The following is a 19558-nucleotide window of genomic DNA, read 5'->3' as shown; positions in this document are numbered from 1 at the left end:
AAACAATTGTGCATCTTATCAGAGTGGCTCCAAAATAACTGCTTAACGCTGAATTACACCAAGACTGTCTCCATGTGTTTTTCCCTTAAGAAAATTATAAACAATGATCTCAAAATAATTATTAATCAACATGAAATAAAGCCGGCTGGTGAATTTAAGTATCTGGGTGTAGTTTTAGATTCAAAATTGAAATTTGATGCCCATATTAAGAAAATGACAAAAACTATAAAGACAAATATAAACTGTTTTCGAATGATTCAACCATATGTATCAAATCAAGCTGCACAAGTATATTTACATGCAATGATTTTATCCCATATGTCTTATTGCGCCATCGTTTGGGCCCAGGCCACAAAGTCTGTTTTAAAACCTTTACTCTCACTTCACAAGCAAGCATTAAAAATATTCGATCAAAAACCGGTGAAGTGGCATCACTGCAAAATTATTAAAAAACACAATATGATGACGTTTGAAAATTTTATAAATTTCTCATTTTTAAAAGCTATTTTTAAATGCCTTAATGGTCTTGCCCCTGAGGTAATCTGTAAATTTGTTTTAAAGTATGCAAATGAAGGAATCAGGACAAGAGCTGGAGCTATGGGGAACTGCAGGATTAAAAGATGTCGGACATCTATGGGTCAGTCCGCCTTCTCAGTGAAAGCATCACATCTCTGGAACTCTTTGCCTCTGGAGCTTAAGTCACAGACTGATATTCGACTTTTCTCCACAAGATTGAAAAAATGGCTCAAAGACAAACAAGAGTGTGAGCACTAAACTGGCTTGTACTGTACATTTTTGTTTTAACTTCTCTTGTTTTTTTTTTTTTTTTTTGTGTTTTTATGCATTTGTGTGTCGTTATTAACCTCCCTCCCCCTTAATGCTAACACCTTTTAAAAGCCTAACCAGGGACGAAGGCTGCAAATTAGCCCATGGCTACAAGCCTTATGTACTTGGACATCGGCCACCTGTTTGGTTGCAATGTTTAATTGTAATGTCCCTGTCAAATAAACAAATAAAAAAATAAATAAAAAACCTTTGAAAATTTAACCAGTTTCGTCCGCTTCAGCCAGCAAAAACATTTCGCACGGAGGGCAAAAGACTCCTACATCATGCAATCTGCTGGTCTTGGTTTCACCTCATCATGGTGGACAAGGATTTACAAAGCAACTGGCAGTGTTTATCACTTTGCAAAGCTGAACACAGCTGTCGATGTTCCTGGGTTCACCAGATTCTAAGAGGCGGAACCAATATGGGAGTACCACCAAAGATCCTAAACAGTTCAAAATGTGATTCCAATATACACTATATTGCCAAAAGTATTTGCTCACCTGCCTTGACTCACATATGAGCTTAAGTGACATCCCGTTCCTAATCCATAGGGTTCAATATGACGTCGGTCCACCCTTTGCAGCTAGAACAGCTTCAACTCTTCTGGGAAGGCTGTCCACAAGGTTTAGGAGTGTGTTTATGGGAATTTTTGACCATTCTTCCAGAAGCGCATTTGTGAGGTCGCACACTGATGTTGGACGAGAAGGCCTGGCTCTCAGTCTCCGCTCTAATTCATCCCAAAGGTGTTGTATCGGGTTGAGGTCAGGACTCTGTGCAGGCCAGTCAAGTTCATCCACACCAGACTCTGTCATCCATGTCTTTATGGACCTTGCTTTGTGCACTGGTGCACAGTCATGTTGGAAGAGGAAGGGGCCAGCTCCAAACTGTTCCCACAAAGTTGGGAGCATGGAATTGTCCAAAATGTCTTGGTATGCTGAAGCATTCAGAGTTCCTTTCACTGGAACTAAGGGGCCAAGCCCAGCTCCTGAAAAACAACCTCACACCATAATCCCCCCTCCACCAAACTTTACACTTGGCACAATGCAGTCAGACAAGTACCGTTCTCCTGGCAACCGCCAAACCCAGACCCGTCCATCAGATTGCCAGATGGAGAAGCGCGATTCGTCACTCCAGAGAACGCGTCTCCACTGCTCTAGAGTCCAGTGGCGGCGTGCTTTACACCACCGCATCCGACGCTTTGCATTGCACTTGGTGATGTATGGCTTGGATGCAGCTGCTCGACCATGGAAACCCATTCCATGAAGCTCTCTGCGCACTGTTCTTGAGCTAATCTGAAGGCCACATGAAGTTTGGAGGTCTGTAGTGATTGACTCTGCAGAAAGTTGGCGACCTCTTCGCACTATGCGCGTCAGCATCCGCTGACCCCGCTCCGTCAGTTTACGTGGCCTACCTCTTCGTGGCTGAGTTGCTGTCGTTCCCAAACACTTCCATTTTCTTATAATACAGCTGACAGTTGACTGTGGAATATTTAGGAGCGAGGAAATTTCACGACTGGATTTGTTGCACAGGTGGCATCCTATCACAGTTCCACGCTGGAATTCACTGAGCTCCTGAGAGCGACCCATTCTTTCACAAATGTTTGTAAAAACAGTCTGCATGCCTAGGTGCTTGAATTTATACACCTGTGGCCATGGAAGTGATTGGAACACCTGATTCCAATAATTTGGATGGGTGAGCAAATACTTTTGGCAATATAGTGTATGTCCTTCTTTTAAGAAGCATCTCTGATATGTTCTCAATATCTTACTTATCCAGGTCGTAGAGCGTGTGCGATATCTTGACGATGACCTCCACGCCTGCCTCCATGGCCAATTTCTTGATGGCGGCGTCTCGCTCCTTCCCAAACGGTTCCGAGTCATATTCAAAGGTCAGCCGAGAGATCTTCCACTCCTGAGTAAGGCAAATTGTAAAAAAAAATACAATTTTTAACCAATATTTTTTCTAGAAAATTGCGTCGACATGTTTGAGGTAAAATGTAAAGTTTTGTTGGAGGTTAAGAAGGCGGGCAGTTTGCCTCTCTGTGCTGACCTTAAAGAGGCGAGGGAACACATTTGCTGGTTGGCCCCTGATGACAAAAAGACGGGAATTGAGCTTTCGGAGACTTGCATCCAGGTCCTCCAAACACTGGAGCAGAAACCTGCAGATGGGATAGAAAAAAAAGGTCAAAATGGGCTGAAAAACAGAAGTGGGAAATAATGGTAAATAATTGAAAGTGTAATCAAAGTTGCTTAAAAAAATACTTCAGCATGAACAATTTTTATTTATTGCTTTCCTATTTGTTATTTATCAAATATGTGAATTAGGCCTTTCAGCTCTTCTTTCATTATTATTTTTATGGATCTGCTCCTTCCATTTAGACATATTGCGAAATTTCCATTTTTATGGTGGTGGTTGAGCTGAATTAAAAATTTACAACAAACAAGAACAAAAAGGATTGAAAACAGAAATCACAGACGTAGGAGCAAAAAACAAACTGAAGCCTTTTCAGTCCAACATTTGTAATATTTTACACTGACAAATCAGTTTTTTTTATAGTATGTGCTTAAATTCTACAGTTTTATAGCACAACTTTCGACTAAGTGTGAGAGAAATTGTTTTTTAAACTATATAATTGACCGTAAATACATATCTAGTCCACTCCCTATTTGTTTATATTATATTTTGACTGTCAATAGTTAAAATCTGCCATCACATTTCAAAAGGAAGCTAAATCAAATAGCTTTCCATCATTTCAGTTGCTGTTTTACTTATTCATTTCAACCCTGTGCCGCCTTTGCACATCAAGTGAATATATTTACAGTTTGCTAAACCAGCAAACTCTGAGACATTTGGATGTAAAAAGGTCCCTAAACCTAAAGGAAGAACCTGCTTTGGGTCTCTGACATGAAAAAACCTTGCAAGAAAATAAACGTGATCGATTTGCCATATCTTTGCAGCACTTAATTGTAATGTAATATAACTTTCAGTTACCATTCACCCTCAACAAACAGGGATTTATTTTTCCAAGTCCAGCTTCCATGTTAGAGTAAACTTGGCCGTAATGTTGTACCAGTTCGCTTTACAAGAAAAGAAAATTGTCCATCTTTGATGAAAAAATTAAAAGGGCCCTTTTCTTTGGTCTCATCATACCTTTCTATATATTTCAAGAGTTTGTTGGGTGCAGTTTGGAGGAGTTTGATTAAAGGGACTCGTTTTTACAGATGTTAGTATTTAAAAATGAGACATGAGGTGTTAAAATGAATATTTGCACTCTCCACAAAATAAACATAATCAAAAGGCACATGTGTGTCATATTTGTATCTCAGAGCATTCAAGGTCTTGGCTGAGAGTTTCCAGTGTGCAACATGACATAAAAACAGCAAAGTCTGAGCTCTTCCAGCTCAGAGTTGTTGCCTGAAGGCTGATCATGATACACGCTTCAACTGGTCACCAACTACAGCTTTTGGTCAAAAACTATGTGTGAAAGCTTACTGATGCTCCAAAATGTCATACAGCAGCACCTTGAACTGAGCTGACCTGCTGGTCTCTGAGGAGGAATGACGACTATCAGCTGGAGCTGAGAGAGGAACCATGAGCCTCAGTTTTAATGTCGGATAGATGCAAAAGTGATTATCTGTTCGTTCTCTGTGCACCAGAAAGTTGCACTTTTCTAAAATATAGCAAAGCTTAAAGTCATTTATTTTTTTCTAATGCCAAGCACGAAAAATCTCATGCAATTTTATGTTATAATAAAACAAAATGTATCCCTTCTTGCTGTTCCTGATATTTGTGTTATTTATTTAAAAAATAAAAAAGTAGGGATATAAAATATCTAGCACTGAATTCTGTCATTTATAGTTTAAGATTGATTCATGTTTGCGACCATTTCTGTGAGCTTTATCATCTACAAATATAGCGTGAATGAAAATGTGGATGAAGAGAAAGCATGTAACTGGAGAAATATTTCACTGCCATGCAGGGTTTCAAGGCATAATATCTAACCACATATTACATATAAGCAGTCCTTTCATTTTAAGATTGATAACTTACAGATTAAGATTTATGACAAACTGGATTAAGTACTAAAGTGCTGCTACTAGAAAACTGATGCTTTTAAATGACTCTAATGTGTTGATTCATATGTAATAAAAGAAGTGATCTCATGTGTTATAAAGAAGCTGCAGGCTGCAGTTAATATGTTAAAGATCTTTAATACATTTAAAAAATCATTTACGAGTTACAGAGACCCTGAATACTTATTATAAGTTGCCTTTGATGATTTGTACTACATAATAAGAAAGGTTTTATTAATTTATTTTAGTTAGGGTATAGTTCACTAAATGATGATCCAGTAACTTGAATGGAAAAAAATAAAACGATGTGTTTAAACTGTGTGAAACCAATCAAAAAGTTGAACATCTCTGGGATTTGAAAGAATCTTCAATACTCTAATAAGTTATTTATTGGAAAAGGTTGTATGCTGACTATGGAGTAATTGATTGCAAAGTAATTTTATTGACTGCTTTAGAAGCAGAGAGCTGCCTATAACACTGTACAGGAGGGAGTGGAGCATCATATCTGTCCAGAAAAACAACATCACTAGTGGTTGAACATTAGATTGGCGTTTCCATCCTGCAATGACGCACAGTGTTGGGGTCATGGTCACTGGAATACAAGGAAAAGGGATTTTTTGTAAGTGTAAATGTCTGTGCAGCCTAATTACCTGTATTTTACTCTGTGGAAGTACTTTGTGTGCTATACTTTACATTAATCATATTAAATTATATCAAATGCAGCTCAATTAAAAGAAATAAAAAGCCTTATAATTTTTATCTGAACTGGTCCTCCTCTAAAACATTTCTGCTTCCATTAACCTCTATTCCTATATGTATTATATCAGGTTTAACAGTTTAACATCAGTAGCCTAATTTGGATGTTTAATCAGCCTAAACGTGCAGGGTTATATACAGAGGGTTATATACAGAACATAACAGCAACCACATGGTGCTCAGCTAACTTCTGTTGCCTTCTGTCTAACTCGTAGCTTAATCACTGGACCTGAGCAGACTCTGCTTACAGCTAAAGCTCCATTTGTTGCAAATCCTAATGCAGACAGAGCTGAGAGACAAAGTAGTGCACACCATGAAGGCACGTGCCTGCCTCTTAATGAGCTAAAAGCAGGTAGCTGTCAGACAGAACCTCTGCAAAGATTAGTAATGGGAACAGTTCAGACTTTGATCATAGGATTCAAATACAAGGATTTAAGTAAAGAGTCAACCCTGATAAAACTGTTGGGTAGTTAACTAGATTTAAGCCTCGTAAGGGAGAACCAGGGGCGATGTGATGATTTTAAACCCTGATTGAATGGGAAAGAACATGAAAGCACTAAAACCTTCAGTAACATTTAAAAACAGAGGAGTACAACAATTTAGACCAGTAAGGCATACAGCACGGTAAAAACCAATGGGGTCAGAGTCAATAATTCCTGCTAGAGTTTAAAGCCGGTGTGTAAAAAAAGCCTCTTTAGAAACCTGATGGTGAAGATCTGCAATCTGGAGGCTCCATAAAGAAGCCAGCAATTTTTCTTTATGGGAAAAGATTATCTTTTTTCTGGAAAAAGGAGCGGAATGGCAGTAGGAATAAAGAAAAAAAAAAAAAAAAAGGAAAAGTCCAACAACAGAGCCCTGTGATGCCCTTTTGGATAGATTGGCAGTCCCACCTCATTAAGTAAAACTCACATTTGATTCTAGAGATTATAAATTTTCAGACATTTTTCTTAGCAAAAGATTCCTGAAAAAAATCTTTTATAATTGGTAAACATTTTTAATTTTTGCCTACTCACAATTTGTGCTGGTGGGTTAAAGCTAGGTGGCTGATCAAAAAGCCTAAGAAGCAGAGAAACAGTAACATAACACCAAAAAGTGGAGCAGGAGAATTCTTAGAAAAAACTCAAACAGGACCTGAAATTGTGATTAGGAGTGCATGATTGGTAGATGTTGCATAAATACCCCTTTTGAACAGTGTTCACAGGTTTAATTAGGCCTTTAGGAGCATATAAGCAAGCTTCCTTTTATAAAGGTCTTTTGAATGTGTGCGATTTGTTTTGCTCCGCCTCTGTCTTACAGCAGTCCTTATACAACTGCTCTGGCCTACATCTGTCGGAGCGGACACATACAGCTTCGACTGCAGCATAACAATCCCTAAGCCTAGTAACCTCATTCCTGGATGTGCACGCACATATACACACACGTGAAAAATTAATCGCTCTCTCACTGAAGCATAACTAGGCCTTTCAGAGGGACCCGACTGGAAAAGGACAAAAACATTTTTGAAATCTCTGAAATTGAAACAAAAAGCAATGACAAACTTTTTAGAAAATTAGAAAATTTTTCAGAATACTACAAGACAAACCACAGCCCAGGATTGTTTTTATGGCACTAACGGCTCTTTTTTTTTTTTTTTTTCATACAGTGGGCTTACAGGGAGCGGGGGGAGAGACATGCGGCAAAAGACCACTTTTTCGGATTCGAACCCGGGTCGGCCACGTCGAGGTCTTATATCTCGGCACATGGGTTGCGCGCATCAATCACTGCCTTTAATTTTAACCTATGATTATATCAGTGTATTTGAACAGACATGAAATCCTAAAAAAGCTGCAAAATATGTTTAATCAAACTCTTTCAAGACAGCTAACTTTTCCTGCTTTGTATTTAATTAAAAGCATGTTTATGTTTCGTAGAGGCTAAAGGTTTTCACATAATTTCTATATTCATCAAAGTCACCAGTGAACCGCCTTATGCTACGTTCACATCGGACGCAGCAGGTGCCGCAGAAGCAGCGAGTTTACATGCAAAGTCAATGGTTGACACGCGTCAAGGCGCAGCAAAATGTCCCGCGGCGCATTTTGAGAAGCAGGCGCAGGGGGTCTGAGCAGCTGAAGCAGCGCGTCGGGAGCGTTTAAGCATCTGACGCGCACGACGCGCCGCAAACGCGCTGCTGCTCGAGATGGAAAACTTGAACTTTTGCTGCTCGACGCGCCGCATCAACCAATCAGAGAAGCTGATCTGGGAGCTGGCAGGGAGACAGACACATCGCTGATGACACAAATCACTGTGATCACTCATCTGAAACAGTTTATTAACGCCTAAATTAACTTAAAATGCTGAAACCTGCCGACAGAATATGTTCACTTTTATTATCCTGGTGCCTGCAGTTTGGATTATATACATGAAAACCACCTACCAGCCACTGCGGTGAACTGCGAGGAGGCGACCTGGCCAGAGGCTGCTGTTGAAGGGATTCCTACTGACAGTGCACCGCTGGTATGTGGGGGTCTGAGCGGCTCAGACAGAAATAATATTGGAAGGCAGGATTGTAATCTGAATGAACTGACTGCACTGATTACGTTTTCAGGTGGATTTTCTCACTTAAAAACATATTAAAACTACTTTATTCCCACTGATCACAGCAAATATAGCTGCAAGGCAAAGAAAGGATAGAGTAGCTCCACCCAACAGAACTAAACTTGTACAAGCAGCAAAAAGGAAGCAGCAGACGCGATTTTGCTGCTCCTGCTGCGTCCAGTGTGAACGTAGCATTAATCTCCATGTAATTTTCTCAATAAAGCTGGAAGTACTCAGTGATCTCCAGCACTTTTAATGATTTTAATTCTTTTGCTGCAAACCTTGAAAAGGCAGCAGTTTTGAACTTAAACTGTTCTCCCAGTAACGTCAGGACAAAGTAACCAGCAGAAGCAGAGCGGACTCAGTGTTGCCAGGTAAGAAATGTAGGATTATCACAATAGAGACATAAAATTATTGTATTTTGAGGCAAATTATCGTACACTCGCCATAACCAAAATAACAAATCTATAGTCTCTCTAGGGTTATATAGCATCCAACAGGCATTCACAGCCAGTGTTGTGCATGAATGCGTTCAATGAACGGCGTTCACTGAATACGTTCATATTTTCTGAAGCATGCCTACTGCTGGTACTAGTCTGAGCATTTCAGACTCTGGTAGAGTTTTATAAACTAACAAAGGAAGACTCGCAAAGAAAAACAAACCTCACATTTTTTAGACTAAACAAACAACTCCATATGTCAGCCGCATCTAACTCAAATTTAAAGCGACACATCGAGTTAAAGCATCCGAGCTATCTTGGGAAATATCTACTACAAGGTAACTTTTGGTATGGATGCAATGATTCAAAATGACCTGATGCTCTTTAAAATAAAACCACATTAGTCCGTTCATGTCAGGGACAGCAGGTGACCTGCTCAGAGGACAGAAAGTAGGGTTTTGCAACTCTCTGTTTGTAAAAAATAATGACGTTTTGTTTTGAGCAAAAGATGGTGATAAGAATTCAGTGAGCTGTATCTGCTTTTACCTTTGCTTCCTCTCTCAGTGTCGTGTATCCGTTGGGTAATGAGCCACACAGGAAAACCTTACCGAAAGTGGGTCACAATCACATAACCACTTTATGCACTGACACAGTGACCTAAATTTTCTTCTGAGATTGCTCTTAGATTTTGACTTGTATTGTAAAAACAAACATTTAGACCTTAACTACCCTCTCTCTAAAATTATTAGTCCTGACTTTGCTATAGCTATAGATACGGATTCTTAACTGCAGGCTAAAACGCCCATTGAAATAGTTTTGCAAATTACCTCCTTATATAATTCATAAGTTATCTTCTTTTGGGAATAATGTAAGATTTAGCCTCTGAGTAGGGATAGCGATAAATAAACATACATTTATTGCTAAAAAAGCATCAGTTTAGGTTAGTTTGCCAGTTACATTTGCAGTCTTCATTTCAAAGAGTTCCAGTCTAACTACTCTGGCAAAAGCAGTTGACCAGAAACAGACTAACAGAAACCTGATGGTACCTTTAACTTGAACCCCTTTGAATGAAAGCGGACATAAATGGCATTAAAGTCACAGTTAAAGTAACATGACCAGTGCTTGCAGGTCTCAGGACAGCTATGCATCTTTTGGAGTCATGAAGATTTGCTCTTTACTGCTTTAACAACTGCAAAATCAAGCAGTAACCATAAAACATGTAATGGCTGTTGTAATGGTTTGATTATAATTAAAAATTTAGGAAAACGGCTGTTTTAACTGTTGCATTTCTGTATTCTGCAGAGTGGTGCCCGACTTTACACTAATGAATAAAGTGAATGTGTTGGTCGTTTCTCAAGGGAGCGGGATTGTTGTGGCGGAAGATTCGCAAGCATGTTTGGTTGTGGCCGCTTTGTCGAAAGCATCTTGCTAACCAGTTAACAACTTAGTACTAGTAGGTTCCCAATGGGAAATTACATTGGGACAAAGTAGCACTAAATTGGTGACTTAGAAACGACACTGTCAAGGAACGCTATGGACAGCGGAAACATGCAAGAGGAGGAGAGTTTAATGTCGGAGGTCGTGGATGAGTCTCCTCCGTCATACATTTTTTATTTAGAGGAGGAAAGTGGGGATGAAGTTGTTGTTGAAGAGGACGCCAGAAGCTTTGTTTGGTGTAGAAGGCTTACAGCCGTACATGTTTGAGCCCTTGGCTCGCAACGCTGCCAGATCTGTTAGCTCTACGGCTGCCGAAGACACAGACGTCCATCCCTATGAAAAGTGGGACGGAATTCTATGGTAAAGGAAATTATTCTTATTTCTTATTTAAACCGTTGTGTTTATTAGCTGCGACATATGAATCAAGATGCTATGACCGAAGAAATTTGATTGACAGATGACCGTTGATATATGATTGGCCAAATTTAGGTGTACAAGCTAACGTTCTAACTGACAATATCATCTGATAAAGAGTAAATTTATATGCATGTTTAAGCTAGAATGATTTAACATTTAAATATGACTTCTCTATGACTTTAAGGTTTTCACTACGGTTGCTTCAGGAGTTTGGAAAGTTGGGAGAATTTTAGAAAGCAGTTTTGAATAATCTCAAATCTTCACACCGTAAAAATGAGCTGTTGTGATGCGACTGTGGCCTTCTAGATGAATCAGATAAGAGATTTTAAGAATGTGTTGTATTCTGAGAAAAAACTTGCCCTGAATTCATGGGAATAGAGGGATTAAAGCTTAAAAAAGTTTAGTATTTTTTAAGTTTAAATCCTCTATAATGAATGCACCCTATTAAAACACAATGGTTATGTTTAAATGTTTTGGAATCTGTCCTGTGTTTCATTTAAATGCATTTCCTGCAGGACCCAATCAGCTGGATAGTATTGGGTCATAGCCCTCTTTATTGATTACTGCTGTAATGAGCTAAAAATAGAGATGTGGAAGACTAAAAAAAGCCAGTGACCACTGAATGTTGAAGTTATCCCCTCCCTTACAGACTCCACATTCAAACGAACAAGCATTTCCTCAACTTTATTCTAACTCAAAACAATCTAAGCTTAAAATCAAACAAACAAAACTAAACATCTACTCAAATAAGCAACATGTAAGATGCTCTTTAACTCAGATCCATTTTCAAGAAAGATAGACTTTTTCTCTTCTCTCAGGGAGACGAAGTAAAACTGCATGTCTACTTGCAGACAATGAGGATTATGAGACAGCAGATTTACACTAAAGGGCACCTTGTGGCTCATAACGACTGGACAAACTCCTCCAGCTCCCGACTGAAGTTATCTTTCTTATTGTTAATATTGCTTAAGATTCTCTCAACTAGAAAAATCTATTTCCCATAAATGTGTTTAGTTTAGATATGGTGCTTTAAAAAAGTCCATAATTAAATAACCAAAAAAAAAACCCAAAAAAACTGTGAAAAACTCCAAAAACTTTAATTGTAGACTTATGTTTGGGGTATATTACATTATATTGATTACATATTAAGTTCTTGCAACTTTATTTTTAGAGCTCTGCAGTCAAAATGGGCTTAAAAAAAAAGAAAAAAAGAAACAGAAAAGAAAAATGCTGCCATCGTCCTGCAAGGTGAAGAACTGCAGCTGTGCGGAGCGCCAGGATTTACAGTCCTCAATTGAACACATCAGATAACCAATTAGTGCACATAGTTCAATGTTTGGCTCTGCTTCCATAGCAGAAACATGAAACACGAGATGTGACTTAAAGGGCAAGGCTTTTTTTTTTAACATATCAATTTTGCTGTTATAGGATGCTTATAGACATATATATTATGCAAGCATTAAAGATTGGAATAAAACTTAACTCTAAACAGCCATATGATCCAGGTCAAATGATGGATGGTCTACATTGGATTGTCATTCACTTTATTTTCTTGATTTTTTTATTCTAATTTTACACAAATTACCAAAATGGAAATAATCAAGCATTTTTTCCAAAGAGAACCTTGTCTGTTATTAAAGGCTCCCCTAAAAGACGCAGGGTGGTAGTTTGAAACCTGGATAAGAAGAAATTATATATCTGACATTTTCATTTAGTCTGATTTTGAAAATACAAAATTTATCAAATGCTAAATTTTCAGTTTGTGAAGATTTCCCCATCTTTTCCACATAAAATAGTTCTAAACCTCTATGCGATATCAAGAACAATTTTAAGCATTCCATATTTTAAACAAAACTCAAACCACATATAAGGTTTGCTTTTTCTTTAAAAACAAGTACTTCGTTTGGAGTTTATTGCATCAAACAGGAGTTTCTCCGTGATTGATTTGGAAACAGTTTTGTGAAGCGTTTGTACACTGTAATCAAACCATCTTTCAGGCTAAAGTCCAATATTGACCATCAATCAAATCTAAAAAAAAAGAAAGAAAAAAAAACGCAATCATCTTACCTCCACCTATTGACCCCGACATTAGAGGAGCCTGCAAACCATGGGTCAAGGAAGTAAACGCAGCGCACTGTGCCAGCACCCCGGACCGCCTCCCTTAAAGCTGGATTGTCGTGGAGACGCAGTCCTTTACGGAACCAGTGGATGGAATTTGGGGCCATTTTACTCTGAAGAAGAGGAATTAAAACAAGAACATGTGAGCAGGTTGGAACACCAGGGTTAAGAGATAAGATAGTTCCTAGATAAATAACCTTGTTAGCTGTAACCCAACTTAATGTAAACAGAATCACAATCAGTAGTAAATATCCAAGATCTCAAAACTGCATCTAACCGGCGCAGAACCGTGACAAATCTGTGCTTATAAGGGAGACGAGATGTCATAAAGAGTCAAAAAACCCCAAAATAAAATGATAAATGGATAAGCTGACACAGAAACATTTTATTGTTGGGCTTAAAATATATCACTGTTACTAAGCAACCACATATTCAGGTGTTCAGTGTTTTTTAGATTTTTTTTAGAAAGGAAAAAAACCGCATATCAACTTAATTTAATTCTTGTTACCTTTCAACACCTTAACATACTGCCTCCATTGCTTTGTAGCAGAACCAACCATAAAGTACAACAGGGGTCACCAACACGGTGCCCGCGGGCACCAGGAGGCCCTCAAGGACCATAGCGAGGGGCCCTCAATGTCTTCTGAAAATAGAACAACTCACCAGTGAACTAAGTTTGAAAATGTATTTTATTCTGTTGCTCTTCTTTTGAATAATTTATAGATAATTTCATCATATAAACCATATTAATATGATAATATGATATATATCATAAATGATATAACCATTTAGAGAGATTTCAAAATGACAATATTGAATATAAAATTTTCAATAATGAAAAGAAAGTTAACAATAAAAATGTACTTAATATGGATAAAGTTGAGGTGAACATTAACCCCATTTCTTCATAGGTTAGTATTGGTAGCCCTTCCTATGACTCGGTAGCCATGAAGTAGCCCTTACCCCTTGCTCACACTGGCTCCGGTGCAGTTACCGAGCCGACGGAGACCGCAACTCCCGCACACCCCCTCTCACACCGCCCTTTTGACTACGGTGCGGTGCGGCTCTGCGGCTCCGGCAACAGGTCCGGAGATTTAACAGAAGTTCACTTGAGTTCACGTAACTGCACGCGATAACACGGCCCAAATAAAGGATTTTTGCGAGAGCTTGTTGCGGAGGGCTCCGGCACGCCGCAAGGATAGCTTTCTTGCGGAATTTTCTGCAGCGCCGGAGTGTCTCGGTAACCGCAGCCGGACAGCTCAGCAGCCAGTGAGAGAGGTTTACGTCTTTTTAATGACTTGGAATCACTGCGGCGCCGCACCCACCGCACCGCAACGGTAAGAGCGGAGTCGATGTGAGCCTGGGGTTAGCCTTAATAAGGTTGTTGACCCCTGTACTACAAGGTGAGACATAAAGTGACACAAAAAAGCTTTAGGATGCTGGAGAGGTGCTAGCAAGAGCCAAGATGATCAACTCCTGACAAGAATGCCACAGTCTGATGCTGCCACTAGTGCAGAGCTTGCACAACATTGCCAGAAGACATATTGAAATTGAATGAAGAGTTAGGTAAAAAAATTTTGATTTTTCAGAAGAACTCTGCTTACAATTTTCTTGGAAGTCTGGGAAATAAGTAAACTTGCTTCAGATCCAAAATATTAACAGATGCTGTTTTCAGCCTTTTCTGTTGCCATTGATGTGCTCCGTTGATGACTGCTGGCTTTTACACAACAGCCTAAATAGGTTACTCCCTCCTTTTTGAATGCATCTCTGTCAGAAAGCCTGTTTTTTCGAAGAAGAGGTCAGAACTCAAGCTGTTATTTTTCCCCCCATTGACAAAAACTTTTAGAGCTCATTGACAGCAGGAGGCTACAGCATGGAAGCCCGGTGACTGAATCTGGAAAGCTGAAGGCAGAGGAAGACAAACAGAATCTCTATGGCAGACATATGGGTGCTAATTATAACCGGCTCATCCATCGGAAGACAAGCTGCCGTTTGGCTCGCCTGTGGGTTTTCTCTCTGGCTCGATATCTGAATGAATGCGTCAGGAATCGACCCTTTGGGAAGCTTCCTGCGATCTAAATCTCATTGGTGACCAGAGTTCCTTCAAGGGTAGAAATATGCTCAAAGTGCTTTTGAGATGCGGTCGCTCTTTGTGCATTTTTGTTTCTAAAGTAACCAGAAGCGCTACACTGTATTTGTGAATAAATTTAGGGTTCACTTCTCTCATTGTGCGATTAGTAAAAACAGGATTTCAACTTTAAAACTGATCTGACTAATTTAATTTCAAGAAGACACTGAGTCCTATTGATTTATTATTATCAATTATTTTCTTTTTTTCATCTTTTTATACAGCCAAATTTGTGTTTTGTTGCAATAAGGAAAAAAGGTAACAGCATATTTTTTTTTTTCAGTCAGGTTTAGCAACAGGTTTGGGAGGGGAAGTTAATTTAGGCTCTTTAGAGGAGGAGAATGTAAAGTTACTATAACCGAAAGCAACAATGTCTGAGCAAAAGGTAAGACTTAATAACTTCACTTCTTTCTCAAAGAAGACCAAAAAATAAAGAAGACAGAGAAAATATACATTTTTAAATAAATAAAGCTTTTACAGATAGGCAAAATGTAAATGCAAAACTGTGCAATTGTCAACCCACTTATCAACAGTTTTTCTTTTGTTATGCCTAACGAGTTTAGTCCAGGAATTAAGCCCGTAGTACATAGCAAGTAATGTACGTTACTCTTTATTTCTGGCTATAGACCAGAAACAGGTTTTGGTTTGTAACAAGTTTTATCCAAAAAAAAAGAAAAAGCAAAACCATGCTTTTCTAAGGTCTGTGCCTGAATTACTTATCCATTTAGTATCAGAAGCTAAAAAAATCCTTTCCTCACTCTTTAAGTAGCGTACACCTGCCGTATCCCGAAAAAGCTCCCGTCTTACTACATCAGCCGACTTTAGCAGCTCAGTAAGTTTTATGAGGGCGTTGTGGAGGTGCCCTCCTCACCAGGATTTATCTACATCTGCTTCTTAAAAGCTGAACAGATGGATCATGATTACTCATGAAGGTCCAAAAAAAAGAGGAAAAAAGTCTACCACTGCCAGCCACGCAGGCCTGCAGGTGGTCACATTACATGGTGTTTCCACTAATGAACCTGGCTGCTTTACTTCATTTATTATTCATATTGTTCTATAGCTTTTCCTCTGTTACATATTTAGTCATCTAAAATGCTAAACTGATGTGTGAATGTTGACAGCAGGGGGCAAGCTTCTAGAAGAACCCCAATAGTATCTAGTGCATTTATTTACACAGATAATAATAAAGGGCACTTTATTGGTGAATCACATATAAACTGGACACAAATAACAGATGAACCAAATTTTTATTTGCAATATTAACTAATCAGAACCATTAATCGAATGTTTAATCCATCTAATGTACTACAATATTGAAAAGTTTTAAATCCAAATGCTATTTATCAATCCAGCTCCTTCCCATCTGATGCTAATTATTTGGGCCAGAATCCAATTCAGATAATCAAATTCATTCTAAGATGAACATTATTCTAGTTAATTTTAAACAATTTTTTGCATATTTTGAAATATTCTATCTAATTTCTCACTACAATTTCATCCAATTACATTTATTTTGGACAGCATAAAGTGCAGTCTACTTAAATACAGTGACTTCAATCCAGTTAGATTTAATTCCAGCTTATCCATCTTATTTAATCCACTTCCATCAATTTATTTAATCATTATTCAAGATGTAAAGATTTTATTACAGTGTAATATAATAAAGCTGGATTCAAATTTTAATATAATGGCAGGTCATTTGATTAAAAATGGTTAAGTTTAATGCAGATTCAAATAGAATTGATCAGGTTTGATTAAATTAATTCTGTAACAATTAAGAAATAAATAACTTAATTCTCAAAGCATTTAAAAACAGCTTTAAAAAAAGCTTGCACATAAAATGAAAAAGAATAACAAAAAAACAAACAAACAAAAAACAACAACAAAAAAAAAAAAAACAATTGTTTTGCAGACAATTAGGGGAAGAATATTTATTTACTAAAAAACAAGTTAAAAATCAGTTTGTGCAAAAGGAAAACATTTGTAACTTTTTTTAAATGTTGTATTTAACTAGAGGATAAAAATGGGCTGGTGAGTATTTAAATTTCATTATTTTTTTATCGATTCAAATATGAAAGTAGGCCTACACTATTTTTATATTTAGGGTTTAACCAATATGACATTTTTCATAAAACACATAAAAAGTACATCCACATAGAAAATTCTGGATAATAAAATTATTTATAATGGTTAATTACTGTCTAATAAACAAAAAAAAAAGCTGCCGGTTGTTAATAAAAACAAACGCTTCCTTCTCAAAGTATCAGGTCACTGACTGCGCCTCCTCCAGATGGAAATTAGGTCATATCGACTATAATGAACACAGCCTGAAAACCTGCAGTTCGCACAACGTGAAGACGAAAATTATTATTTTACAATAAACACATCCTTAACGTTGCATGTTGACCTCGATACGTTTGAAGAAAGACGTAAATTTCAGCATAAGGAAGTTTACTCGTTAGGAACCGCAGAAGTAGACCAAAACCAGGTCACCGGAGCGGAGTTTATGTAACCTGCGCGGCGCTGTTTCCAACTATACAGCTGATTTTAACTTAATATAAAACACACAACACCTCGATGGAGCCTCGTCTTACCTTTAGCTGGCTCCCCAGGGGTGATAATTATGTCAAGCCCCGGGAAAGAAGCATCTCTTCTCCCCTCTGAGTGCGGGTTAGCGCTATATACCGGCTGCTATTCACCGTGAGAATCCCGCTATGGTGGCTCTTTGCCCTACTGCCGAGCTGCGTTTCGTAACAGTTAAAGGCACCGCGCATGTTCTGCCTATTTATACCAGCTTTGTGCTGCGTTCAAAATCTGCAGGTTTTATAGAAAACTTCGGACTTTATTCCTTACGTGCACCAAAAACACATTTTCTTTAAATCTCAAGATATAGAAATTAATATAGAATCTCAATACAGTTTGATATCAACGTCTTGTACACGTTTTTTTTCAATACAAAGAGTTTTCCTCAAATATTTAATGACGTTAAAGCAGTTACTTTAGAGAAAATACGTGGAACAGTCTTGTGAATGCTAAAATGAATATTTTATATTATATTTTATAATATTTTATTTATTGTAGTAAAATGCGTTATGTTTCTCTGAATTTTGGTAGGATTATTTTTCGCTGGATAGCTTATTTAAATCTGTCACTGCCTAGAAAATATCCAATAATTTCCTTTCACTTAAATGCAACACGGAACCCAATCAAACGTGAGGTCAGACTTTTTTCCCGAAGGGGAGATTCTTATTGGTCAATACGTTATCACGTGTGTCATTCCGATCACGTTTAAGAGGCATGGAAATGCGGAAGTGTTCTTACATTGTTGTTGCTACTGGCTCATTCAAGGCTGATGGTAACCTTGATGCAAACAAACAAATATACAAAGCAAGTAAAGGCTATACACTGCATGAAAAGTGAGATTTTCGTCCCCGTAAACCCCCGTAAACTCCCGCAGATCTGCCTGATTTTCGTCAGTTTCCGACAATTTGCAACCCGTGCTTGTCCGCGTTTGTCGTGCCACAAATTGTCGGAAACGTACCGTGACGTATGTGGAGAGCGATCAGCTGTACTAATGGCCCTTATTAGCATATGAATGCAGCAAACCCGCGCGGCTGGCCAAGTCTGGCTTGAATAACCTTCTCAGTATTGGCTGAAACCACTATTCTCAAACAAGTAAAATCGCTCGTGATTGGCAGTAAAACCACACGTGGCCACGCCAGGCTTTAATTTTCTTACTGAGTATTGGACGGAACCATTTCTTTTTAAACAAGTAAAGTCGCTCGTGATTGGTTGGCATATATATATTTACATATAAATTTACATATATATATATTTATTCATATATATATATATATATATATATATATATATATATATATATATATATATTTATTCATTCATATATTTATTCATTCATATGGTGTGTATTTATGTTATCCTACACTACTACACAATTATTATGCTACCATCAAGGACATGAATGAATTTATACAGGAAATGAAGATTTGCCAGGAAGCTGTTTATGCAAAGAAAGAGCTTTATTGAAACACAACTATATACAACGCGTATCCAAACACATGCGTTTCTAAAAATTAAAACTCCGTGAACGGTCCGTTTGCTTCCTCGGGGTTGGAGGTAACCGGCAGCATTCCCTCCGAGGCAGGTCCGATGTGCAGACGCCTAGTGTGCGTGGCCCTGTACTTCGGCATCGCTTCTAACCGGGACTGCAGCTTAACACAGAGTTCAGTGAGATCCGGCCTACGAAATGGCGGCGACCGTACAATCTATCCAGAGACACCGCCGAGGAAGGCGGACTTCCAGAGTTCCACTTCCTCATCTGCTAGCACACTCTGCCTCGCTTTCAGCAGCTGAAAAAAAAAACAATGAATCAGCGCACTGCGTATGGACACAACACATCTATCAATGCACCTGAAAAATAGTCACCAAATAAAGTCTTACCCTCTTTCTTCTGGCCCGACTCCGAGCAGATAGCCTCCGCACGCAGCGTGTGGCTGGCTGCGTATATCTGAAACTCCTGCGTACCGTCTGAAAATACGTCTTACAGGCAGCTGGAAAACAATTAAATGAGAGTGGTATAAATAAAAAATCAAACGCAAGTCACAGTAACAAGGAAGGAGAAAACATTAAAACAAGTCACTTACACACAATGTCGTCTTTATCAACATCGTGCAAATCTGGACTTGCCGAGATGGGAGGTCTGTGAAAACAAAATGTAAAAGCTATGATCGGTATCCATCCGTATCCATTGCCTTTTACCGCAGAAT

At 38.4% G+C, this 19558-nt stretch overlaps 1 protein-coding gene across 2 annotated transcripts in view; it reads right to left on the bottom strand.

The window, feature by feature from the left end:
• The window catches only part of LOC119799434 (cryptochrome-1-like), a 46026-nt gene extending 28498 nt beyond the window's left edge, over window positions 1-17528 (bottom strand). For both annotated transcript variants that reach the window (XM_038309328.1, XM_038309329.1), the window contains exons 1-4: window positions 17366-17528; window positions 12593-12756; window positions 2878-2986; window positions 2597-2739 (exon numbers count right to left, since the gene is read on the bottom strand). In XM_038309328.1, coding sequence (XP_038165256.1) covers window positions 2597-2739; window positions 2878-2986; window positions 12593-12750 — 410 coding nt within the window. In that variant the 5' untranslated portion in view covers window positions 12751-12756; window positions 17366-17528. The remainder of the gene's footprint in view (window positions 1-2596; window positions 2740-2877; window positions 2987-12592; window positions 12757-17365) is intronic.
• Between the last annotated feature and the right edge of the window lie 2030 nt (window positions 17529-19558).

Source organism: Cyprinodon tularosa, unplaced genomic scaffold (assembly GCF_016077235.1).
Source record: "Cyprinodon tularosa strain WSP-4 unplaced genomic scaffold, ASM1607723v1 ctg66, whole genome shotgun sequence".
In the NCBI taxonomy this organism is placed as follows: domain Eukaryota; kingdom Metazoa; phylum Chordata; class Actinopteri; order Cyprinodontiformes; family Cyprinodontidae; genus Cyprinodon; species Cyprinodon tularosa.
This window is presented reverse-complemented; position numbering and strand designations above follow the sequence as displayed.